Here is a 26,516-nt window from a genome sequence, read left to right as displayed (position 1 = left end):
GTAATGAGGATTTCCCAGTTGCTATAACTTTCCATAGCACTACAATACTTTTCCAGTACCCAATATACACAAAGACAAAGTGATTGAAGGCCAGGTTAGATGGGGCCCTGGGCAGCCTGATCTGGTGGTTGGCAACTCCGCTCACAGCAAGGGGGTTGGAACTGGATGGGCTGTAATTGTCCTTTCCAACCCAAACCATTCTTTGATTCTATAAAATCTGTATTGACTTCAGTAGGACCTGAATCTCACTCGTGATGGAGAAGAATAGTTATGCTTGGTTAAAAAAACTACAACATTCATAATGAGTGTTATCCAACTGCCCATGAGTGCTATGTGCTTTCCCCATTTCTCCTTTTGCAGAGCAGGGTGTGAATAGATGTAGGATTTAAACACGTAGATTCAGATCAGAGGAATCAAGTCACAAAGATGCCCACAACAGATTATACTGTTGTAACATTCCTTTATCAATCAGGGTCAAAGCAGAATGACAGAATGAAACAACAGCAGAAAATATTCAGTGTCTGTGTTACTGTGGGTGTCCACAGACTAGAGATAAAAGGGCAACAGAAGAATAAGCTTTAATATTTCAATAACCACAGGAAAAATGCATCATGGATCAGTGGCTGACCTGCATGTTCATCAGCTTGAGTTAGAAGACAGCACTAGCCAGGAGTGAAGGGATTGGTTTTGTTGTTGAGGGGTTGTTATATATTATATATATTTTTTAAATGATCTGAAGGGAAAACACTTAATTAGGCATTCTTTTCCTTCTCCTTTTCCCCAGTAAATGCTATCTCCACTGCAGCTCACCTTGAAGTCTTGAATCCCAGGCTGTGATAGAGCCTACACAGGAGCGTCCATAGGGACCCTTTTGTGTTTTGCGTTTTCTTTGGTGCCGTTTTTAAGTCTGCATTCATGTCTGATAAAAATCTGTTGTGGTTTCTTATGGCAAAAAGTTAACACTGCTGGTTACAAGAAAAGGTGCTCTGTCATTTCTTTGTGTCCTCTGTGTTATGTGACAGGTGACCTCAGGGAGGTTTGACATTTATTGTACCAGTTGCCAGGCTCTGACCACAGATCTGCAATCTAGTTCAGTGTCTCCCAAACCCGATGTCACCAAGACATGTCTAAGCTGCACCTGTAGAACTGGCTTTGGTTGCTTTGTATACTCTGTGCATGGCCCCTTGGCTTTGGTTGTCTCCTCAGAAGGCCAAGGGAGGCTGAAGTAGGGCATTGCTCTATGTCTGTGCCCTGGCACTATCCTGGCATTACATTAAATCATTTTGATGTTTACTACTGAGGGGATGGGGGAGAAAAATTCCAATAACCGAGTGTTAGGACACCGTTAAAGATCTTGAAGGCTAAATTTTTGCTATTGCTCCGAGTACTGAGGCCAGTTGCACACAGTTGGTGCCATTAGTAGCATTGGAAGCATCTGTTGCTGTTGTTAATAATAACAGCAATTGTCTTTTAATAGTGCAAATAGTGATTAAAAGGAAAAAGAGCATATGGTCTCAGACACTTTTTGCTGTTGCAGAGTGCATTTTCATTCCAGAGGTTTCCTATCTGAATAATAACAATCAAAAATAATGAAACAAAAAGGAAACAGTGATCTGCAAGCTTGAATGTGTGCAATGTCCCTTTTCAGAAATGCCAGTTCTCTTCAAGCAAGAGCTTCAAAACCAAGAAGCCAAGGAAGGAAAACAAATCAAACTGACTTGTGAGCTCAGCAAACCCGATACCCCAGTGAAATGGATGAAAGGAGGCACTGTTCTGTATGCCAGCGAGAAATATGAATTCAAGCAGCATGGCACTGTGGCAGAGCTCATCATTCGGGATGTGACTTCGATAGATGCTGGGGACTACACCTGTACTGCTGGGGAACTGAAGACCACTGCTCAGGTGAAAGTACACGGTAAGCAACGTTGGGTGCACTGCAGCACTTTCTTATTGTGCTGCTCTATAGAGCAACCATCTACAATCTCATGATTAAAATGTAATAGCATTGTAGCATACTTGGAAGTTGTTGTACATATTTTTCATGTGATTTCACATCTTGCATCTGGGATTTTAAATCTGCCTCTTCCTACTGAGCAGAAAATTAGTGCAGAAGATTTGTTTCCTGTGCTCTGTGTGCTGATTGGTTTGCTGTTATACATGGCTGTAAGACTGGAGTTAGAGATCAAGAGCATGGGAGCACAGGCAGAACATGAAAATTTAACATGGAAGAGCAGAAAGGGGCACCATGCAGTCAAGTCTAATCCCTGGCAAACTGCAGGTGGTGAACTGGTTGATGTTTAGATTCCCCCAAATTCCCCAGACATCTTCTTTTAAAGGCTCTCAGATACCGTCAGCAAGAGGAAATGGTTTTAAACTGGAAGAGGGTAGATTTAGACTAGATATTAGGAAGAAATTTTTTACTGTGAGGGTGGTGAGACATGGAACATGTTGCCTGGTGAAGCTGTGGATATCCCCTCCCTGGTAGTGCTCAAGGCCAGGCTGGATGGGGCTGTAAGAAGGGTGGTCTAGGGGGAGGTGTCCATGCCTATAGAAGGGGAGGTGGAACTAGATAATCTTAAGGGTCCCTTCCAACCCAAATCATTCAATGATTTACGACTATGAACTACCATGAGGCACTTGTTGTACAGCGGGAGATTGTCCTGATCCCTGTTTCTGTATCCTAGCGGTGCCAGTCCTTTTTAAACAAGCCCTGGAGAACACGGAAACGGAAGAGGGGAAATCTGTCTCTTTGCGCTGTGAACTCACAAAAGCAGATGCCACTGTGGTGTGGAAGAAGGGAGAAGCCACACTCCAGGCAAGTGCCAAATATGAAATGAAGCAGAAGGGGACAATGGCAGAGCTGGTGATTCATAATGCAGAGCCAGAAGATGCGGGAAGATACACCTGTGACACTGGAGACCAGCAGACCACAGCCCAAGTCAAAATCCATGGTAGGAATGAGACACCTGCTTGTGGCCATTTGTTATTGTTCTTGCCATGGTCCTGCACATTTACAATGGGTGCTCAGAAAAAAAGGGATCAGTCCAAAGGAAAGGCAGCTCTGGATGTGTCCATTAGGTTACCTGTGTTCTAGGACAATAACTTCATACTAAAATGTATCAATGAATTAACCTTGACTTGATATAAATATATCTTTCCTCGCCTCTGAAATAACTGTTCTGCTTTCTGCTCAGGACATAAACAATTACCTGAGTTCTAAGCTGTGAGGTAAGAAGGTGATAAATATGTTCTGTTAAAGAATATGCATTTCTTTTCTTTACCTACTGAACAAATTTTTCACGTGTCTGTGACCAACAGCATTTGGGCAGCAGAGCAATAATTACTTTGTTCTAATTACTGAAAAATAATTATTTTGCTTTTAATTTCCTGCAAACTCATGGTGTGCTATTGTAAGTGTGAGTAGAGTCCTGGAAGTGCAGGTAAGTCAAAGTCCATTAGCTATGCCAAGAGAATCTGGTTTGGCCTTTTGAGTCCCATAAAGAGGTAACCATTTGTTAATGATGCCTTTAAAGTAAAATGAGAATGCTTCATTTCTCAGCCATCTCTGCACTCATTGAAGAAGAGCTTAAGAGTCTGGAGGCTCCGGAAGGTGGGACAGCCACCCTGCACTGCCAGCTGAGCAGAGAAGCCCCTGTGGAGTGGAGAAAGGGGCACACTGTTCTCAGGCCAAGTAACAAGTACAGGATGAGACAAGAGGGCCTGGTGGCTGAGCTACTGATCCACGACCTGGAGACAAAGGATGCTGGAGACTACACATGTGTAGTGGGAAGCCAAAAAACCACAGCAACCTTAACAGTGAATGGTAAAAAGTCAGAAATAACTCATGAAATTCTGGAATATTTCTGTCCATCTCTCTTCCTTTCTATATATTCCATTTCAACTCCTACCTGTATGTCCTCTGTCTACTCTTCTCATCCTTCCACTTATACATGTGTAACGGGAAGCCAAAAAACACAGCAGCCTTATCAGTGAATGATAAATGTCAGAAATAACTCATGAAATTCTGTAATATTTCTGTCTATCCCTTCCTTCTTCCTTTCTATGTATTTCCCTTTCAACACCTGCTTTTATGTCCTGTGTCAACCCCAACCTTTATGTCCTATGTCCACTCTTTTCATCCTTCCATTCTTTCACATTGCCATGCCACTCCTTTCCCCAGTCTCCATCCACAATCAGATTTCATCACTCCCAGTGTTGCATGTGTGTTTCTGTAACGTCTTCTCAGAGACCTTTCTCAAGTGAAGGACACTAATGTGCATGTATGCCTTCCTAAATTAGAATGGAAAAAGATTCCTTGGGATTTGCTGTTAAGGAGGATTCTTTACCTCCTGTCTGGATAAGATTATTGTTTGTGTGCGTGTTCTTGATGAAATCTCTGATTGCAACAGAACTATTTGCTAGAAAATGTTGTTACAAGCCACAAAAAAAGATGGATGTGGTCAAGGATGAGGGTGTTGGAATAAGGTCTGGAGAGTCATTTATAAATCACAATGCAGCCTCTGACCAGAGGAGCATTGGGTTGCAACCCCTTGTTCATTCTGCGTCTCTCAGCCCTGCCAGTCCACTTCAAGAAAGAGCTAAAGAACGAGGAAGGTACAGAGAGCGGAACGGCCACACTGCAGTGCGAGCTGAGCAAGGCAGTCAGCACGGTTGAGTGGAGGAAGGATGGGAAGGCACTGATGCCAAATGGCAAATACAAAATGAGACGGGAAGGGCGCTTTGCTGAGCTGGTCATCCAAGACCTAGACTTGATGGATGCTGGGAGTTACACCTGTGTGTGTGGAGACCAGAAGACCACAGCTACTTTGACAGTGAATGGTAAACATTCTACCCATCTTTCTCGTTAAAACCCAAGCTGAGCCTGTTTGACAACATTTTCTGGTTGTACTGATCAAGCATCAGACAAGTTTGTAGAGGTGTCATGTTGTCAGCTCTGTGGAGCCAGTCATCCTGTTAGAGGGTGTTCCCTTGTTTTTGTTTTCCTTTGAGACAGCTCAGCAATGTTCTGTATTGCTCCTTCTAACTTGTTTCTCCCTCCTCCAGAAGGTCTTCCACCCTCATATAGCTTATTAGTAGTACCTTTGGTTAAATGCACACACTGCAGTCCAATAATTTATCAAACGGTCCAGGCCATTTCATTACATTTCTGATTCCATCTCTGTTGGTATTACATCCTTCAGCCTTGCCTATACTCTTCCAAGAAGAAATGCTGGACAAGGAAGCTACAGAGGGCCAGGCAGTCACTTTGCACTGTAAGCTGAGCAAATCGGCTCCTGTTGAATGGAGAAAGGGGAATAAAGTCCTCAAACCAAGTGAGAAATACAAAATAGAGCAGGAAGGCCCATTTGCAGAGCTGGTGATCCAGGATTTGGATTCGGCAGATGCTGGTGATTACAGCTGTGTGTGTGGAAATCAACAGACTACGGCCACTTTGACAGTAAATGGTAAAAAAAAAAAAAGAAATTCTCAGCACACATTTCTGCACTCTCTTTCTCCCACTGCATCTGACCTTTCTGCACTTTCCCATTTCCACCCTTGCTGACAGATTTTTCTTTCCTGTTTTTCTCCTTTCTCTCTGCCCCACCACTGCTTCTCTCTCTCTGCTCTCACCTCATCCCCTCTTGATGTGCTGTGTTTGAATGACCTCTGAAGTACAGGTCTCCCTCTCAACACCATTCCTGATCCAGTGCAACTGCTGTTTAAATTTTTTTTCTCATAGGGATTGTCCTAGAGGTGGGATTAATATCTATTCTTAGTTTCCTAGGCTTTGTTTTCCTAGGCTGCTATCATCTAAGTAGAAAGAGTGTTCATTGAAGTGTGATGCTAAGGAGTATCTTAATGAATAATTACTCTTTTTTTCACGCTCCTACTGTTCCCAGCCCCCTTTTTTTGTTAAGGAATTTTGTTTAAAAACAGCACGCTTGCAAGGGTTCGGCTTAGGGGATCCATTTATAAAATTACAGACAGTGCCACAGCTCAGGTTCTTCTGTAGAAGTATTGTCTTGTTCAAGGGAAACAAGTTGCTCCGGGTGTCCTAATGAAATTTGGCCTTTAATTTTATGATCTGTAAAATAAAGGGTAGATGACTTGTTAACTAAGTTTATAGTTAGGGAAAAGCTTGCTTTAAAATAAACTTTTAAAGCATGCAAACAAGGGAAGAAAGGTAAACTGAAGTATGCACATAATCCTGGAGTGTATGGAAAGCCTTGTGGCATGCAGGTTCAGGGAGGTGAAGGAAGAGGGCAAGTACACCGTGGGTCAGGCTTTCTCAGCTTTGATGCCATGTCCGTATTCCATTTACTCTGCAGTCCTACCCATTCTTTTCACCAAAGAACTGAGCAATGAAGAAGCTATGGAAGGTAAAAGCGTCTCTCTGCGCTGTGAGCTGAACAAGGCTGCTGCTAACGTGGAGTGGAAAAAGGGACTCAAGACCCTCAAGTCAAGTGACAAGTATAAAATGAAACGGGAAGGCGTCACTGTGGAGCTTTTAATCCAAAATCTAGACATGACAGATGCTGGAAATTACTCCTGTGTGTGCGGAGACCAGCAGACTATGGCTGTTTTAACAGTACATGGTAAAACAAAAGAATCAAGACGAATGCTACAATTAACTACTGTGTTTTCTCTGTCCGTGTGGACAACCTCGTTACCCTGCCACATCCTTCCTCTGCCAGGCCTTCATCCTCAGCTCCATGATGTCAGTGATGTGTTCCTGTTGGCATCAACATGGCTGGTGTGCATGGCACAGGAGGGATGTCAGAGTATGAGGTTGGGGAGAAGACAGGCAGCCGGGATTGCTGCCACCCATTTGCCGAGGGTTGATATCTAGGTTTTCCCTCTTGCAAATTCCTTAATCAGAATCCCCATTGTGCCCAAGAACGTTGAGTCCCAGAAAGCACTATGACTTGGTGTTTTTAAGGTTTCATCAAACTCAGACTGGTTAGGTTATTCCCTGGAATCTTATTCCCACGTTCTGTTTTCCTGGGATACTAAAGTGGTTCAATACGTACAGACCAGTGATCAGTGTGTTCTGTTACTCTCCTGTGCAAAGCAAATGCAAACCACCTAAGTGATTATTATCCCAAGTTATTTTTATTGCAACTGTTTGAAAGAGTGTGAATGGAAGCGAAAATGCTTGTTTCCCCATTGTGTATTGAAATGAACAATTTCATCTCAAATTGACTTTTGGAATGAAACTCAGTGTTTCATTCTTTTTTTAATGTAGAATTCCTTTCTGTTTGCTCAGTGCTAAAACTTAGCAAACATCCTACTTTCATTATGGTTTTAAAATCTGTGTGAGAAACCCATATTTTTTCCCCAGAAATTTCAATTTATTTGTTTTTATTGGAAATTTCACACGAAAAAAAAAAAAGGGGGGGGGCCATGTACTTCTGTCTGTACTGATTTGTTCCTCTGAGTGAAACGTATCTGTGGGTTACAGCAATCATTGGATCCTTTCCTGGTGATGGCATTTTGCTCCTCATACTGATTCATGGAGAATATCGACAATTTATGTCCTTGTATTGATAAATCCATTCAAGATAAGAAGGAAAAGGGAAATTAAATATCGCTGTTTAATTTGAACTCCTTGGAGCTCACATCTCACTGCTCATATTGCTGTCCTTCAGCTTTACCTGCGTTTTTCAAAGAGGGTTTGAAGAACAGAGAGGCCACCGATGGCGGAACTGCCACACTGCGCTGTGAGCTGAGCAAGGTGGGAGTCCCAGTGGAGTGGAAAAAAGGAGATAAGACACTCAAATCAAGTGATAAGTATAGGATGAGACAAGAAGAAACCTCTGCAGAGCTGTTGATCCGAGACCTGGAGGTAGAGGATACTGGAGAATATACTTGTGTGTGTGGAGATCAGAAGACCTCAGCTGTCTTGACAGTGCATGGTAAAAAACCCATTCTCCTTTATCATAGCTGCATCTCAGATATACCCTTTTTTTCTGGGAGGTCTCCTCACTGGTTTTGACGTTTTGATTCTGCAGCCTTCTCATGGTTTAGAATGTCTTGTGTTGATAGGGTCCTCAAAGACCACCTCATCCCATTTGGTTTGCTGGTATTTCATCCTGTCTCCCAAAGTCAAGGTGAAACAGGTCACCTAATGGCAGCATGCAATTGTGATGGTTTCATACCCTAGAGCTTTCTGAATGCTTTCAGAGGGCAAAGAGCAGTTGATAGGGCCTGAATAGTCTAGGCCTCTAGCTACAAGCTTGTTCTCAGAGGGTTTGTCCTCTATGTCTCTGATGTCACTGGTTGCCATTGCTTAACTTGAAGGAAAGTTCATTAAGAATGCTGAGCTCAGCTAGCAAGAGGTTTTTTTTCAATGCGGGAGCAAATGACTCTTTTGCAGCACTGTGATATATTGTGCCGATGAAACTGTACTTTAAAACAAAACACAACCAACAACCCACCAACAAACCATTACTCTGAAGGTCCTGATTTAGGAGAAACGAGCCCAAATTTGTTCCTTCCTCTGCTGTGGCGATTAGCGAAAAGCTTTGGACGCCCCTCCAACAGTTCACATACGGTTCCAGTAGATTAAAGGAACGTTTCTATTTGAGGTGTATCTTAAGGGTGAGATGCTTTTAAGGGCAGGAGTAAAACTGGAGGCAAACATCTCTCTGATTTCTCTGCATGCTTTTATTTCCTCTTATTTCTTCCAGTTAAAGGTACTTGTGTCCTTTCCTTCCTCTGGGCTGGTACTTCCTTGTGCAAGTTGCTTTCTTTTTACGTTGATGACACCACACAAGGCAACTTGCAAAAAACAATGGCCTAATAGTGCACAGGACCTGATTCTACATTCATAGGATCACTGAAGTTAAAAAGACCTCTAGGATATCCAGTGTCCAACCCCTACCCATCCCCATCAGGCCCACTAATATGTCCCTCCTACACATTTCACACCTACACATTTCAAGGTCTGGTTAATGGTTTGATGTACTCTGTTTATGTTACATCCCTTAGCTTTGCCTGTGCTTTTCAAAAAAGAACTTGTTGATGTGGAAGCCACAGAAAGTGGGACAGCTGTTCTGCAGTGTGAACTGACTAAATCCACTCCGGTGGAGTGGAGGAAAGGACGAGAGTTGCTCAAGCCCAGTGATAAGTACAAATTGAGGCTGAAGGATACCATTGCTGAGCTGACAATCCAAAACCTGGAGGAAGAAGATGCTGGAGATTACACGTGTGTGTGTGGAGACAAGACAACTACAGCATCTCTGACAGTGCATGGTAAAATACATACATTTAGTAGGGAATTTCTGCATTGCCACCTGTGCTTTCATGCAGGATCACAAATTGGCATTGATTCCATCTATTACTTTAGATTTTTATGATAAATGTGTCTACCACATTCTTTTACTGAAAGTCCTTCACTTGGGAATGATACATAGCATCTTACAGCCTTTTCTGTTCCTGTTCTTTCACATTAATGCAGTCTGGAAACAGATACTGAAGATCTTGGTGAAGTAGTAAATACCAGTTTCCATTAATTAATTTCTAGGCGTATCGCTTATCAGAGAGTTTTCACCTCTTTTTCTTAGGTAAAATTGGGAAGTTTGTTAACAGTTGAGAAACTGTTGTGTTAACAGTTGAGAAAGACAGGTGAGAATTATGCATTGCAGCCTGGAATTTTAAGTAATGGTGTTCCGGTTGTTTGTTCATCTGATCTCAAGACATAGCTGTGCAAGTTCTTTTAAAGCTTGCTATCAGCTTTCTCTTGCTTACATCTTAAAATACCTTTAAAATATACATTCCAGTACTGAAATTAGTTTTGCAATCCTGATTTCTAATTCATGCTGCAATGGGTAGGGCAGAGATGCCCCTAAAGTTGTCTCTCATGAACTATATGCGTTAATGAAAACTTTTTGAGATTGAAGGGTTTTTAAGGCAATGGAGCAGTCAAGATACGGTATTTCCTCAATGTTTAAGTTCTCTCTCTTCATCTGTGATCTTCAGCCCTCCCTCCACATTTTAAAAAGGAGTTGAAGAACGTGGAAGCCACAGAAAATGGCGTGGCCACTTTCTGCTGTGAGCTGAACAAGCCTGCAGCTTCTGTGGAATGGAGGAAAGGGGACAGAGCCCTGGAGCCAAGTGACAGGGTCACCATGACATGCAAGGGCACAACCGCAGAGCTGGTGATCCGTGATTTAGATCTGGCAGATGCTGGTGATTACACATGCTGTTATGGAGATCAGAAAACCACAGCTGCTCTAAAAGTGAATGGTAAAAAAATCTTATACCCAATAAAGTAGATTATTTCCAAACAGATTAAAAATAGTAATAATAATAAAGCAGAGTACTATTGAAATTGCAGCCTTATTTCAGGTGAATTTAGCTACGTGCAGTTGGACTTGTGCTTAAAACCGTGAAGGTGCTGGTGAATGCCAGGCATAGGTCAGATGTTTACTGCAAAGATTTCAGTTGTTCATCTTGGTTCCAACCCAGTTCTTTGATGCTCATGTTCCCAAGTAGTTGCTAAAGAAGGGAAATCATATTTATTACTATGAAGTTGATTGTAAAGATGGCACAGTCCAAAAGCTGGGGTGATGAGTTTTGATAAACAACGCGGTCTTAAACAATCTTTGAGAATAATTTCACAGTCTGGAGAAAGAGTAATTTCACTACCAGAGCATATAGATCTCATGGAAAAGTGAGGTTGGTGTCTCGGATATAATTTAATGTATGAGCTTTTCCAGTAATGATCAGAGTTATGACAGAACTTAAGCACCCCAGTTTGGCTCTATTTTCCATTGTGGTAGGCAATACCCAAAGTAAGGCAGGATTCAGTCTTTCAGAGTCTGAAGAAATATCTGGTGTGGTTCTCCATTTCATGCCACAGACTATGCCATAATAAAAAGCTCTGTCTCATGAACAAGACTTTCCAGAGTCACTATCAGATAATTTTTAGAGTTATCATCAATGCTACCTGGATTAGGGAAGGTTTTGCTTGTCAGACGTGGTCCACAGACCACAAACAAGTGCTTACTTGAACGACTCCCATGGTCATACATTCTCCTCGTTTTGAACTTCTCAGCCTTGCCTGCACATTTCAAGGAAGAAATGAAGAACGAGGAAGCCACAGAAGGTGGAACAGCCACGCTGCAGTGTGAGCTATCTAGGGCCGTCCCCGTGGAGTGGAAAAAGAAGCACAAAGTGCTCAAATCAAGTGAAAAATACTCTATGAGACAGGAAGGTGCCATAGCACAACTCCTGATCCATGCTTTGGAAGTCAAGGATGCTGGGGAGTATACCTGCGTGTGCGGGGACAAGAAGACTACTGCAGTGCTGACAGTGCACGGTAAAAGAAAAAACACCAACAACACATTATTTTTGTCCAATTCTAGCTAGAATTCTAGTTCTGTTGATTATATTAACATTGTTCCCAAGTTTTCTCTCCCTGCTCTCATTGGTACATAACTATATTGCTTTGTACCACACTGAAGCATTCCACACGCTTACATGTTCTGTTCTGTTACATACATCTGACTTGTGCCTGTGCATTCTGGATTCAGGTCATTCTATGATTCTGTTTTATGGCTCCCTGAATTTCAGGACAATAAGGAGCTTTTGACTTAGGCAGACTATTCCTGATAGTCCTTGTAGTGGGATGGTCTGTGTAATTATGCCCTTAATATAGCTTCTTTGAGAAGCTTTCTGCTGTCTTAGACCTTGTCATTTAAGATTGCTTCTACTTGGTTGCATTTAACAATTCTTAAAGAATTGAAGCTTTCATTGTTTCCCACATATTTTTTTTGCTAAGACCCATGAGCTCTGCTGCTTCGTAATGGATAGCTGCCCAGTTGTTCTCCACATCTGTATTCTCAAATATTTATTCCTTGCTGGCCAAAGTCAGGGCTTGGAGGTCTTCCTCTTCAATTCTTTCATACATATTCTACAACCAAAAGTGGTCCCCACCCCATTCCAAAGACTTAGCAGACACTGTCCCATCCTACTACTCCCAAGGTATGTATTACCACGTTGCTACCCAGTATTATGCTCAATGATTCTATTAGATGTTCCAAAGGGGTTCAGTGTTAGGGACGCTCCTGAACCTCCTGAAATGATAGTCTTACAAGAGATGTCCACAATGGAGACATCCTACTTCTTTTTCCTTTCTATCGTTACATGAGCACTTTCAAGATGCCTGCACTATTTTACCCATCAGCCCTTAGCATTCATTCTAATTCTTGAGCTAGGCATCTTTAATACATAAATCTTTTCTTTTTCCCTTTAACTTCTTTTTTCCTGATGATAGTATAACCTTCTGTACCAATTTTCCAGGCTGAAGTATAGTGAGGAAGTTACAGTTTTGGCCATACGCGAAGTCTTCCTATTCCTGCTGTTTGTGTCATTCATAAGGCATGGGTAGATAGCGGTGAACATCACGTTAATCTTTTTGGTGGCTGAAAGTTGCATGTCATGAAAACGTTTGCTCTTTGTTTCTCAGCCCTTCCTGCTCTCTTCAGAGAAGAGTTAAGAGACGAGGAAGCCACTGAGGGTGACACAGTCACTCTGCACTGTGAGCTGACCAAGGCTGCACCAGTGGAATGGAAAAAGGGGCACGCAGTGCTCAAACCTAGTGAGAAATACAAAATGAGGCAGAAGGATGCCACTGCAGAACTGGTGATCCATAACCTAGATGAGAGTGATGCTGGTGATTACACCTGTGTGTGTGGGGATAAGCAGTCCACAGCTTCCTTAGCAGTACACGGTAATCACGTTTTTCATCTGGATGTCCTCATCATCAAGCCCTTGTTTTTGATTCTTTGGTTTTTTTCCTCATGTTTATTGTTATCACTGCATACTTTCCTCTGGGTTTGACATTGCACATCATGGTCACAGTAATTAATTTGCAATTTTTTTTTTAATCTAAGGGGAAAACCTACCCCCCAGCCCCTAATAGAAAGTGGTTTTAGGACCTTATGAAATATGTAGATGTGAGAACAGTACCTAGGACATCTCCCCACTCTTGCTCCAGCCTTTCCTTCCCCCAGCTCTGCCCCTCATCCAGAGGCTGTTTGCAGCTCCATTTAACCCTCTATCCATTGCATCCTCAGCACTGCCTGCACACATCAAGGAAAGCCTGAAGGGCGAGGAAGTAACAGAAGGGCGAACGGCCACTCTGCGCTGTGAGCTGACCAAGGTTGCTCAGGTAGAGTGGAGAAAGGGAAGCACTTTGCTCCAAGCCAGCGACAAGTACAAAATGAGACAGGAGGGCACCGTCATGAAGCTGCTCATCCACGACACGGAGCTGAAAGATGCTGGAGAATACACGTGTGTGTGTGGAGAACAGGAGACTACAGCTGCCTTGATAGTGAATGGTAAAAAAAACATACCTATGTATCTGTATCAGTATGTACTTTTTCTCCTAGCTCATCACTATTTGTTGTGTGTTCACCTGCAGCTGGATTTGGATAAATCTGTAAGCTGCCTTCAAGTTCTGGTTGCACCCAGGCTTCTTTTCTGCTTCTATTTGTTTTCCCTATGCCCTAGGATTACAAGGAAATTGCAACTCTTTCTCCACTGAAATGTTCTCTGTTTCTTTATGTCCTCATCCGTCATCACCTGTGTGACGTGTCATTTTTTGATGTCCTCTGTCCATTTCACAACCTTCAGCCTTGCCTGCACTTTTCAAAGAGGAGCTGAAGAACCTGCAGGCCATGGAAAGTCAGACAGCCACTCTGCGCTGTGAGCTGACCAAGGCTTCCACTGTCTCATGGAAGAAAGGAAACAAAATCCTCAGAGCAAGTGAAAAATACATCATGCGGCAGGATGACGTCCTTGCAGAGCTGCAAATCCGTGAGCTAGATCTGCAGGATGCAGGAGATTACACCTGTGTGTGTGGAGACCAACATACCACTGCCTCTCTGACAGTGAATGGTAAAATCATTTTGCAGATGGCTGTCCACTCTTTGGTTCTCTGCAGCATCCTGCTGCAGTGTGAAACGTTCACCTATCAACTTTTGGATTTTCCCTAGGAATTAATTTGCGTTCAGAAAAGGAGAACTTTTTGTTCTGGTATCTTTTTTTTTTTTTTTTTTTTGGTTGATTTTCCTGAAAAAGAGAGTTAAGGAAATAGCTGTTTTTGTCATGCAGATAAATGACTGTGTTGTAAATTTAAGGGCATGGAGCCAGCAAGTTTGGATGGCGTGGCAGGATGCACTGGGGCATGGCATGGGACTTGTGGGGCGTGGCAGGGTGTATCACAGCATGGCATGGGATATTGGGGCATTTTGAGGGCTTATGGCCCTATTTTGATGGATCGTGGCTCCATTTTGAGAACTCAGCCCAACTGCCAGGGGTTGGACTCAGTGATCCTAATGGGTCCCTTCTAGCTTGGGATATTCTATGAAATGCTCGTGTTAGACTGAGATGTTTTGGATATATTCTTTAAGTTGCATCTTGGATCCATCCAGCCTGTAGTCCTTTGACCTTCCAGCTCAGCAATTCTTTTCTTACTGTCACTGGTGAATTTCATTCTCTACATCATCGTAGTGGTAACCTCAGTGTTTAGATTATCTGTCTTGGCTGTACTTAAATTAATTGTTCATGATGCCAGTCACAAGTGCGGAGGTCTTAGTTTATGTATGTTGTCTATTGGCTTTCTATTCCCAGCCCTGCCAGCGGTTTTCAAGGAAGAACTGAAAAATGAAGAAGTCACAGAAGGAGCGTCAGTCTGTCTGCATTGTGAATTAAGCAAAGCAGCTCCAGTGCAGTGGAAAATAGGGTCCAAAGTGCTCGAAGCAAGTGACAAATATCAAATGAGCCAGCCTGGTACCACTGCAGAGCTGGTCATTCGTGACCTAGATATAACAGATGCTGGAGATTACACTTGTGTTTGTGGTGACCAGAAGACAACAGCAACCTTAACAGTTCATGGTAAAAAGTCTTTATTAAAATTAAGAGATTTATAGACAGACATCACTCTGGATCAGAGGTTATGATCTAGGCTATCAAAAGAATGGGTTTTGAAAAGGGGAGGCATAAAGGGGAATAATCCCAAAGAGGATAAAGAAATTAGGATTGGAATTCTGGTTTTCTGGTGACCACTGGTCTGTGTTATGTCCTTCAGCTTTGCCACCCCTCTTTAAGGAAGAGCTAAAGAACGAGGAAGCAAAAGAAGGCGAAGATGTCACCCTGCACTGCGAGCTCACCAAGGCTGCTCTGGTGGAGTGGCAGAAGGACCAGAGGGTTCTCAAAGGCAGTGAGAAATACCAAATGAGGCAGGAAGGGCCCAAGGCAGAGCTGGTGATTCGTGGAGTGGCTGAGGATGATGCAGGAGACTACACCTGTATGTGTGGAGAGCACCAGACTACAGCTGTCCTAACAGTACAGGGTAAAACTGACCTGACCTGTTTCCTGACTAGACATGCCTATCCCCTGCTGGCAGGTGTTCACTTCTCCACGTCTGTTTGTTCAGCCTTATTAACTGCCCTTCCTTTTGTTTGAAACAGTATTTCCTGTCTTTCATGACCTGACTGGAAAATACCACTCTATACTCTTCTCCATCCTTTTGTTTTTTCCTTTCCTCAAACACAAACCTGCTATCCTCTCATCTTTCCCTTCTGGCTCTCCTTTCATAGCACATAAACCCACTGTTCTTTTATCTTTCCTTTTCTGGCCTAAAGCACAATTCTGCTTGCTCTTTGCCTCTGCCTTCTGGCATTCTCAATCTATGCCATTTGAACGTAGGGTATAATAAGCCATACTCCGAATGTGGCCATGTTATTATTGTGCTGAGCGATGTCTATGTTGGTCTTTGTGCCCATAGCCACCATCCTAATGCAAAAAGATAGGTTTGCACTGGAAGTCCAATCTTCTAGGCAGGAAAGGATAAGTTCTTTGTGACCTCTTCTGGTCTTATTTTGGTGCAAGAACCAGTTGTTGTGCAACCAAAACTGATGTTTCAGCTTAACACTGCTGCAGATGTGTGTGAAATCAAGACTTCTAGCCTGAGTATTTTAATTTAGATCCACCACCACGAGGGATTCATGAAACCCGAGATCTGAGATATCCAACCTTGTGGAATATCCCATCATCTCACGTAGTTAATTAGAGGAATGTATGCGAAGTTTATTTATTTACATTTATTTTGAGGACACAACTTGCAGTGAGTAATAGAATTAAGCGAGCAGGTGAAGTGTGTTCTGAGATAGGAATACAGGCTTTAGGATTCAGCATCTGGAGACTTTCTCTGGGGTCAAGAGGCATCTGTGAGCCCTGGCTTTGCCTTTTCAATGACACCTCAAGGAACAAGGAATGATGTTGAGGAAGGAGTTGTGCCAACACTTGGAGCCCAGCAGGAAAAGATGGTATTCGTGGAAGATGTTATCACATTCATGAGCTAGGGAGCTCAAAGGTGCTGCTCTTGGTTCTTCTTATAAGGAAACTGGGAGAAAGCAGGGATACATCTCTTGACTACAGTGCAATTATGCTACTAGGAAGCCAACATAAACCCCAAAGAACTCATGTATGTATTCCCACTAGGATGTCTGTGTTTCTCTTTCCTCTCTTTGCTGTTAATACTCTGCCCTTCCATAACCTTCACAACCATACCCCATCACTTCCCACCCCCACCTACTCCAGGAGATACCCTCAGTTTGTAATACATTTTACCTGCATCCTTCAGCTGTGCCACCATTTTTCCAAGAAGAGATGACCAGCGAGGAAGCAGTAGAAGGTGGAATGGCCACTTTGCACTGTCAGATCAGCAAGGCTTCTGCCTCTGTTCAGTGGAAGAAGGGCCATCGCATCCTTACCCCGGGCAGCAAGTACAGCATGAGCCAGGAAGGCTGTGTTGTGGAGCTGGTAGTTCACAATTTAGACTTGAATGACACTGGAGAGTATACCTGTGTTTGTGGAAACAAGACCACCACAGCTGCCTTAACAGTGCATGGTAAAGTAATCCTTGGGACTGAGGTTCTCCACACCTTAGTCCTGCCCATGTTTCTATTGTCGTAGAGTCCTCCCTCTCCCTTTCTGTTTGCTTGGGCTTTTGTTTTCCTTTGGAGGTAGCTTATGTGCTTCTTCCTACTCTTAGAAATGGGAAAAGCAGTGCCTGTTAGTATCTGTCCTCCTCAGCTCTGCTGGTTCTTCTCACTTTCCTTGCCCTGATGCAATGTCCAGGGAAGATGTTTCCATTGTGTTCCACTGACCTGTGCCATACATCCTTTCCTACTGGACTTCAATTAGCTGATTTTTTAACAGATATTCAGCCTCTATATGGTAATTCTTTTACTCTTCAGCGCTGCCTCCAGAATTCAAGACCAACCTGAAGGACCTAGAAGCTGTAGAAAGTGGGACAGCTATTCTGCACTGTGAGCTGACCAAACCTGCTGTGGTGGAGTGGAAGAAAGGGCAGGAAGTGCTCAAAGCAAGCAAAAAGTACAAAATGAGTCAAGATGGTGCTGTTGCAAAGCTGATCATCCATGATCTGGATGAGGAGGATGCTGGAGATTATAGCTGTGTGTGTGAAGATCAGCAGACAACAGCCACTTTGACAGTCAATGGTAAAACAAACAAACAAGCTGTATTTTGTATTTTACTTGTTTCATTGTCACTTACAGAGAAGACAAGGCTGTGACTCGTAAGGAAAGCACGTGCAATAGCTTGGCCTGTCCAGCCTAATAGAGTGATCAGGTTGAAAATGGGATATGTGATGCAGAACGAAATGCATTGTCTCAGTCTCTTACTGCTAGGGTAATTGCAGTCTCTCCTGCAAGTGTTCCGGCCTGAGAGGAGATCTGAACACTTACAAATCTTGCTGATCTCTGGAATATCTCTTCAGCAGTGGGAGAAATATTCTCCTGTTTTTCAGTCTTAAATTGGTTGAAACTAGAATAACCTTTGTGGCGGGTGTAACTTCTTGAAATTTATTTCTTCTTGTCCTGCAGATCTTCCTATTGTCTCTCTGGGGAAATGACTTTGTACTTTGAATCGAGAGCATTGAGATTTAGAGCCATCTGCAAATAAGCTCTCTTGGTGTTTCCATTTTCTTCCTGCTTTCTCTTTCCCAAACCCCAACTGCAGCATGTTGCAAGTTGTATTTCTATTTTATAGCTCTACCAGCACTTTTCAAACAAGAGCTTCAGAATACTGAGGCAGAAGAAGGTGGGACAGTGACCCTGAGGTGTGAGCTTACCAAACCCAAGGCTCCAGTAGAGTGGAGGAAAGGAGATATTACTCTCTACCCTGGTTTGAAATACAAGATGAAGCAGCAGGGCTCCTCTGCAGAATTGGTCATTTATGACTTAGAATTGGATGACTCAGGAAAATACACCTGTGACTCCGGACATCAGCAGACAACGGCTGCGGTAACTGTACATGGTAGGCAGAGTACTGACCCTTGTCTCAATAGAGACAAAGTGAAAGGAGCACCTTTTAGTATCTCTACAGATGTTGATTTGTTTTACTCTCTGCCAGCATATGTTTTCTCCCTCAGCCTGACACATGGTCAGGACAAAGAGGTTCTGCTTGCAGCATCTGGAGTGGTTCATCCGCATCAAAGCAATTTAATATTGTTATGATGTCAAAGAGTGATGAGCCCTCCTGCGCTATGGGCACAGAATGTATGGCTGTGTATGGCAATTCAGGAAATGGATAACAGGAAATAAATTAGGCAGATTGATTCTTTGGGATTGCTGATTGCTTCATTAGGCATAAGAGATGCATAACTGAGTGTAATGCCTGATTGGGATGATAACAAATACAATTGGTGGATAAAGGTTTTTTGTAATACGTGAACGTACTGTGTTATTAGTGAAGACTTTCTGGATACAACCCATGAGTGCAAACAATTGCATCCACATGTTTTCCTCAGCCCTTTCTACCATTGCCTGAAACTGTGTTTTCCCTTCTGTTTATCACTTCATTGCCAACTCTTACCATACTGCTGCTGCTTATGTTTTGAATGCTATCTTGGTCTTGTATACGTTGGTGGAAGTTTATATAGGGCATGAGTGGGGGAGGGAGGAATACTTTTAGCTCATTATTGCAAACTCATAGACTTTCTTTGAGGAACAAGGGTCCAGGTAGAGGGAGCATGTCCCTCTGTGTCCTGGTGGTCATTGACTGAAACACCCCTAGCTGGCATGGAGAGACTTCCATAGGAAAATCTGTCAACTTCAGGTGACACACCAGGCCATGCTGGAGTCTGCTCTTTCCTAACTCTTTCCTAACTTCACTGTCTATCCTCAGCTCTTGGCTCATACAGTGCTTCAAGAAAGATGCTGCCAAGAAGGAGAACGGCAGCCCAAGGATTTTGGAATCACTAGAATTAGGCTGTTTCAGAAGAATGATGGTATGATTGGGTCGTTTGTGGACTGAATCACTCTTAAAACATTTTCCTCTCAAATTTTGCAGCACTGCCTGTCACATTTAAGCAAATCCTCCAAAATAAGGAATCAGAGGAAGGAAGTACGGCTACTTTCTGCTGTGAGCTGTCAAAACCCAATGCTGCAGTGGAATGGAGGAAAGGAGGAGTGGGGCTGCAGCCCGATGAGAAATATGAGATGAGACAGAGGGAATGTCTGGTAGAGCTCTTAATACATAACCTCCAATTAGAAGATACGGGAGAATACAGCTGTGATACTGGGGATCAGGAAACAAAGGCATCTTTACTTGTGAAAGGTACGTGGTGTGAGCTAGCTCAAAAAGCAGTAGATTTCATCTTACACAAACCAACAACTCGAATAGGATTACCTGCCTTTTTTCTTTATAAATATTTCCAAAGACAATGGACAAGGATGATGCTTTCTTCTTCCAGTAGTGTGTCTGAGTCTTGATTTCTAAGAAGAAATACTTTCTGGCTCTATGGTGGACAAGAAATAGAAGAAACAGCAATGTTTTAATGTAACGTGTGACTATTTCATGTGATATGTGATTTAAGTATTTCAAAAAAGAATTCCTTCCAAATCCTGGAAAGAGAATGACAACAACCTTCCTGCTCTGTTGAGGCTGTTCATGGAGTTTTCAACTGTTTTACTCCCAAGATCTTTGTGACATCAGCTGAAGGATAAATTCATTCAAATAATTCAACACTGGGAAAGATTGGAGCCAAGGAACAAAGGAAGGAACCTTTGTTAGTGCTGATGGCTACTTCTCGTGCAGAAATATCTGCTACCACAACCAGGCTTATTAGAAAACATGGATCTTGCCTTGGAGCATAGCACTTGCAGAGCACAGTATCTTGTTCCCCCAGGTGTCAATCTAGCCGTGTTAACGAGGACTTGATTCTGGCTTGAATAAAAGCTCCTCTTCTTTGTTGTTTTCGTTTTCCTTTAGCACTACCAGTTCTTTTCAAAAAGGAGCTCAAGGATGAGGAGGTTGAAGAAGGAGCTGCAGTGAAATTCCAGTGTGAGCTGACAAAGGAAAATGCAACAGTGCAGTGGAGGAAGGGCACCATGGAGATCTTCCCATGCTCCAAATATGAAATGAAATTAAGTGGCTGCACAGCTGAGCTTGTGATCCATAATGCAGAACCAGAGGATGCTTCTGATTATACGTGTGATACAGGAGACCAGCAGAGCACAGCCATCCTCAGAGTGAATGGTTAGCATTGCACCAAGATGGAACAGAGGATAAAAGGGATTTGTGAAGCTGTGCAGATTACATTTTGTTATCTTTGGTGACTAAGTCCCCCCGAAAAGTAAGATAGAGAGGAAAGGTTTATGAGGTGTCTAGTCATAAACCAGAATACAAAAAAAGTGGATCTTTTGGGACAGGTGGATAGAATGGCTATTTAAGCCCATGTGAATGTGAAAGCCCTTTTGGCATTCATTGCTGGGTTGCTCAGTTCAGTAACTGGTTGTAAGCTATTTACAAAAACACATTTTTAGAATGGACTGTTTTCAATTCTCCTAAGATCCTCCCATGAGGATCCTGAGAACAGTATTTTTAGACAAAGCAGAGTAATGTCTGCACATAGTCAGCGTTGGTGACATGTCTGTGGTTGCCTCTGACTTTTGGGTGGAACTTGTGGCTTTCATCTAAGCCACAGCGTTTCAAACTATGTGTGCTGTGGGCTGAATCCAATCCAGGAAGAAGCTGATGTCCCAGTGGTGGGTGAAAGAGTGCTCCCTTTACATGCATCCTAATAGGTCTCAGATAACAGAACCACAAGCACTGAGCTTTCACAACTGCTCATACATCCATGGGATGGATATTCTCTTCTTGTTTCCATCAGTGGTGAGATGTGGTCTGGGCTGTTACCATCTGTGTGCATATCATCTGGAAGGACATTCTGCTGCTCGTGTAGGGGTGGTGGTAGAGAAATGAGATGTGCTCAAATCTTTTTAACTGCTGTTAGAAGTCAAAGATTTATGCTGGTTTTAACCAGAAAAGTACCACCTTCTGCTCAGTTAAGATCTTTATGTGTGGGAGTTTTCAATATCCAGAGCAGATCATAGAGGATATAATGAAAGATACCCTTGACTCTATTGGGAACAAACACATCTGGGGAATTTTCTCTCCCTGTCTGGATATACAGAACTTAAGTATCATATATCCACTTAAAGCGAACTTGTCCTGGAGCTTCAGACCTCAAGTGCCTTGTGCTGTGTTGTCCAGACCTGACATTCATTCATCCAAGCTAATAGTTAATGCATTCACTGCCTTTCTCACTTTGCAGCCATCAAGCCTCAGCTGAAGCAGCATCTGAAGAATGAAGAAGTGGAGGTGGGAGGAACAGCTAAGCTGCGCTGTGAGATTTCTATAAGCAAAGCAGAAGTAGAGTGGAGGAAAGATGGAGTCATACTTCACTCAAGTTCCAAGTACGAAATGTGGCAGCAGGGCACCATCCGTGAGCTGCGTGTTCACCACTTGGAGCCCGGAGATGCTGGAGAATACTCCTGCAAGGCTGGAGATGAGACAACCTCCGCGAAGCTGACCGTGAAAGGCAAGAGATGCTTACTGGAACAAGGGGATTTTCACTTTAAGATGCTAAGATTTGGAAGCATCCCTGCTACTATTATGTTAAATGCACATAGGAAAGGTCTTGTGAAGTAATATGAAATCTTGTTATCTATGACTGAAGAGAGGCAAAGAATCCCTTGGTGGGCAGGCGAGGATAATGCAGCTGTAATTTTTGACTCAGGCCTTGAAAAGTTTCCTTGGCATGTGAGTAAGCAGATGGTTCACCCCTAGCTTCCAGTCACATGGCAGTACTACAGGCAGAGCTTGCTTTCAGGTTGGACCACTAGTATGGAACAGTCACCTCTAGCCACTCCACAGGCTCCTCACTGTTACAGATGCTCTGTATGCTGTGCCCAACTGCACCATTTTTCATGCAGAGGGTGACTTCAGTGGAACAAATGTGTACTCTCTTTGCTCAGATGGAGACTGCTGTACTGCCCTTTAGTATGTACACCAGACAGGGAGAAGTCCTTGCCTATTGCAGGCTGTCTGTGTGATCATTGCACAGATCTGCAGGTGCACAGCTGTCCTAGAAGCAGGACTTGAGCAAACAAAGCACAAACACCCTCTGCACTGATCCGGTCAGCACTGTGACACCCAGATACCCCAGCCCAGAGAATAAGCAATTCTTTGCAAAAAGGCAGGGAAGGGGATCAGTATTTACTGTTGTTCTGTGAAGATATCTACAAGTGTAACAAATTCCAAAATCCTGACTTTCCAATCTGGCATTCGAGCCTTATTCACCCAGTTACTGTATCAAATGTCTAATTAAAAAATAATAATCAATACACAGCACATCTCTGAGAGAGAGCAAATGATAAAACCACTAACTGAAAGGTCACAGAATTGAAGGGGTTGGAAGGGACCTCAAGAGATCATCAAGTCCAAACCCCCTCCTAAAGCAGTACCCTACAATAGGTTGCACAGGTTGGTGTCCAGAGGGGTCCTGAGTATCTCCATAGAAGGAGACTCCACAAGGAGACCCCATAGAAGGAGACTCTGGGCAACGTCTTCCAGTGCTCCATTGCCCTTACCATAAAGAAGTTCTTCTGCATGTTAGTACTGAACCTCCTTTCTTCAAGTTTTAGGCCACTGCTCCTTGTCCTATTACTGTGCACCACCAAGAAGAGCCTGGCCTCATCCATTTGCCTCCCACCTCCCCACAGATATTTATAAATATTTGTCAGATTCCCCCCCCCCCAGTTGTCTTTTCCCCAGGCTGAACAAACCCAGGTTACTCAGCCTTTCCTTGTACAGGAGATGCTTTGTGTCCTTTATCATCTTTGCAGTCCTCTGCTGGACTCCCTCTGGGAGATCCCTGTCTTTTTTGGGCACTGGGGTTCCCAGAACTGGACACAGTAGTTTAAATGTGGCCCCACCAGGGCAGAGTAGAGGGGAAGGATCACCTCCCTTGCCCTGCTGGCCATGCTCTTTTTAGTGCACCCCGCGATCCTATTGGCCTTCTTGGCTATAGGGACACACTGCTGGCTCATGGCCAACCTGTCATCCACCAGGACCCCCAGGTCCTTCTCTGCAGAGTTCCTCTTCAGCAGATCATCCCCCAGCCTATACTGGTGCATGGAGTTATTCCCCCAAGGTGCAAGACTCTACACTTGTTCTTATTAAGCCTCATCAGGTTCCTCCCTGCCCAACTCTCCAGTCTGTCCAGGTCAAATGGTAATGATCGTATAACCACATACACTGAAAGGAATCTAATGACAGAGTTTGAAACATAATTTGAGAGGCTGTGGTATCTTCATCCTTGGAGGAAGTCAATAAAACTCAGCTGAACACAGCACTGAGCAACATATGCTTTAAGCTGGCCCTGTTCTAGGCAGTGGCTGGACCAGATGGGTGCCAGATGTCCTCTCCAACCTTCATTATTCTGTGAGAGGTAATGGCCTCATGTTGCACCAGGGCAGGTTCATGTTGGATTTAGGAAAAAATTCTCCAGAGAGTGGACAAGCACTGGTACAGGCTGCCCAGGGAGGTGGTGGAGTTACTATCTCTAGAGGTGGGCATGGTGGGGGTGGGTTGATGGTTGGGATTGGTGATCTTAGAGGTCTTTTCCAACTTGAACCATTCTATGATTTGGTCCATATTTTCCATTTTATACGTTGACTGTTTGCAGAGCCTGATGTGACCATTGTGAGTCGCCTAAAGGACATGGTGGTGTTTGAAGGGGATGATGTCACGTTTCAGTGCCAGGTGTCTCATGAGAATGCAAGGGATGTAGAATGGAAACTACAGGATGTTGCTCTGCAAAATAATGAAATGAATGAGATCTCGGTGGAGAAAGGAAAGATCCACAAGCTGACACTGAGGAAGGTGACTGAGCAGGACACTGGCACCATCACTTTCCGAGTGGGACCATACACGTCCACAGCAGAGCTCACAGTAAAAGGTAAAGTAGTCTGTGATGCAGTAAAGATCTGTGAGAACAGGTGACATTTTGCTTTTGCATTTACTAACAAATTTAAGGCCATTGTTCACTTCTTGTTAGCTCATGTTAGCAGCGTGCTTGTGCTTCAGAGCACATGTGGTGCTCTAAGCTGTTCTCATATGCTGTCCATCACTATGGATGGAAAGTGGAGCAATCACCAGTTTCAGCATCCTGCAGCTAAGTATTTGTGAGCAGATTTCATCAGAAATCCATTCGCTTCTTTAGCCCCTCCAAAATATAGATGTTAAAGTATTTGCTTAACTGTACAGCTGTCATTTTTAACAGTAGGGAAGCAAAACAAAGGTGACAAGGTGACTGTTAATTCCTTCACTGTGATTGCAATTTCAGTGCCACCTCCAGTCTTTAAAAAGAAATTACAGAACACAGAATTCCAGGAAGAGGAAACAGCCATCCTGCACTGCGAGCTCTCCCAGCCTAATGTTGCTGTGGAGTGGAAGAAGGATGCCCAGGTGATTTCCCCAAGCTCCAAATATGAAATCAGACAGGAGGGAACAATCCACACTTTAAAGATTTATCACTTAAAACCAGAAGACTCAGGCAAATACACCTGTGATAATGGGAACGAGCTAACGACAGCCACTTTAACTGTTAAAGGTAGGTTTGTTTGCTTTGTTTTGTTTTTAAGATGAGAAGCTTCCTTCCTTTTTCTTTGCTAAGTATTAATTGAGTGAGTATTATCTACAATCTTGACTTCAACTTTACTGACACAAAGCAGCTGAGTCCTTTTGCTTTCAGAAGCTAAGTCCTCCTGTCCCAGGCATGGTAACTTCTTCCACTATTCTAGACCTAACGTTCTCTTTATGCCCACTCAAAAGACCAACCCTGGAACTAAAGTTATAATGATATCATTTTGTTTCTCAGCCACTTTTATTTTTTGAGCTGTGGTCCCAACTGGGCAAAGGGTGCCTAAGATTCAAAGTGCTCAAAGTTAGCTGGGCTCTCAATTCCAGCTGAAGAGCAAGGTACCTAGAGAAGTTTAGTGCCTACAGTCTTAAAAACAAGTTAAATGTGCCAATATGTCCATTTTAAAAAGTCTACTCTGTTACAAATACAGTCTTTTCCTGAGCTACAAGATCAGCTGAAATAAAGAGCAGCCAGGAAGTTCTTGTGAAGCATCATCTTTTGAAATATCTCTTGAGGACATGTTGCACATGATGGACATGCACCTGCTTGCTATCACCAAATCCAGGATCCAGTGATGCCAGAATATTGGTATTGTAGGCCCATTCTCTGACAGTGTCTGTCCTGCTGTGTTTCTATGTATGGCCACAGCCATTCCAGAACTCTTTGAAAAGAAATTCCAAAACCGGAAAGCTGAGGAAGGTTCTACAGTCACCCTTCACGCTGGACTCTCCGAACTTGATGTGTACCAGTGAGGTGGAAAAAAGGGTCAGTCTTGCTCCAGGCCAGCAATAAGCATGAGGTGAAGCAGATGGGCTCTGCTGTGGAACTACTCATCCATGATCTATAGCTGAAGGATGCTGGAGACTACACTTGCAATTCTGGTGATGGGCAAATTATGGCATCCTTGATAATGAAAGGCAAAACGAGCTTTCACTTCACCTTCTGGGGAGATCTAGGTTAATTTAGGGATTCTATATCTAAGATTTAGGAACACTGTCGTAGAGAGTTTGTTCGTTTTTTTTGTGATGTGTTTCTTATTGAATAGTGATGCAGCTGACAGACCAGATGTTCACAAAACTTGTCTGTCAAGACATTATTTTTGTTCTCCATTTTCCTTTCTTGGTTCTTAAGAGTCGTTGGACTGCAGGAATTAGCTGCACAATGGGATGACCTTCCTGCAAATGCAACTGTACAAAAATCTTACTCCAGTCATTGCCTAAGTGTCCCATGGAATACATCATCCATTCCTATGCCATCTGCAAGCACCTTCATGCCTCTCTCTTCATATATACATCACTCAGTTCCTATGAATTAACTGTTTTCTATAATCCCATCCCCTACCTTTGTAAATCTCAGTTCAGCAATTTCTGTGGAGCTACCATGGTTATTCCATGCAACTGGGCTCTAGGAACACAAGCTCTATACATTGTATGTAAATCAACCACCAAAGCTCTGTCTAGACCCACCAGTGTTTATACATGCATACAGGAAT

General features: G+C 43.3%; 1 protein-coding gene across 24 annotated transcripts in view; it reads left to right on the top strand.

Annotated features, from left to right (window-relative positions):
- The window catches only part of OBSCN (obscurin, cytoskeletal calmodulin and titin-interacting RhoGEF), a 170,112-nt gene that overhangs the window by 67,469 nt on the left and 76,127 nt on the right, over positions 1-26,516 (top strand). For 14 of the 24 annotated variants that reach the window (XM_040695537.2, XM_040695529.2, XM_040695532.2 and 11 more), the window contains 23 exons: positions 1,649-1,915; positions 2,685-2,951; positions 3,560-3,823; positions 4,573-4,839; positions 5,202-5,465; positions 6,330-6,596; positions 7,650-7,916; positions 8,992-9,255; positions 9,982-10,248; positions 11,060-11,323; positions 12,473-12,736; positions 13,083-13,346; positions 13,642-13,905; positions 14,641-14,904; positions 15,098-15,361; positions 16,655-16,921; positions 17,271-17,534; positions 18,085-18,351; positions 19,387-19,653; positions 20,308-20,574; positions 21,653-21,919; positions 24,068-24,340; positions 24,728-24,994. In XM_040695537.2, coding sequence (XP_040551471.1) covers positions 1,649-1,915; positions 2,685-2,951; positions 3,560-3,823; positions 4,573-4,839; positions 5,202-5,465; positions 6,330-6,596; positions 7,650-7,916; positions 8,992-9,255; positions 9,982-10,248; positions 11,060-11,323; positions 12,473-12,736; positions 13,083-13,346; positions 13,642-13,905; positions 14,641-14,904; positions 15,098-15,361; positions 16,655-16,921; positions 17,271-17,534; positions 18,085-18,351; positions 19,387-19,653; positions 20,308-20,574; positions 21,653-21,919; positions 24,068-24,340; positions 24,728-24,994 — 6,117 coding nt within the window. The remainder of the gene's footprint in view (positions 1-1,648; positions 1,916-2,684; positions 2,952-3,559; positions 3,824-4,572; positions 4,840-5,201; positions 5,466-6,329; positions 6,597-7,649; positions 7,917-8,991; positions 9,256-9,981; positions 10,249-11,059; positions 11,324-12,472; positions 12,737-13,082; positions 13,347-13,641; positions 13,906-14,640; positions 14,905-15,097; positions 15,362-16,654; positions 16,922-17,270; positions 17,535-18,084; positions 18,352-19,386; positions 19,654-20,307; positions 20,575-21,652; positions 21,920-24,067; positions 24,341-24,727; positions 24,995-26,516) is intronic. The other 10 variants (XM_040695544.2, XM_040695543.2, XM_040695527.2 and 7 more) reach the window with 9 other exon arrangements.

This window comes from Gallus gallus, chromosome 2 (genome assembly GCF_016699485.2).
Source record: "Gallus gallus isolate bGalGal1 chromosome 2, bGalGal1.mat.broiler.GRCg7b, whole genome shotgun sequence".
Classification (NCBI taxonomy): domain Eukaryota; kingdom Metazoa; phylum Chordata; class Aves; order Galliformes; family Phasianidae; genus Gallus; species Gallus gallus.
The sequence above is the reverse complement of the archived record's forward strand: the minus strand, read 5'-3'. Positions and strand labels throughout refer to the sequence as shown.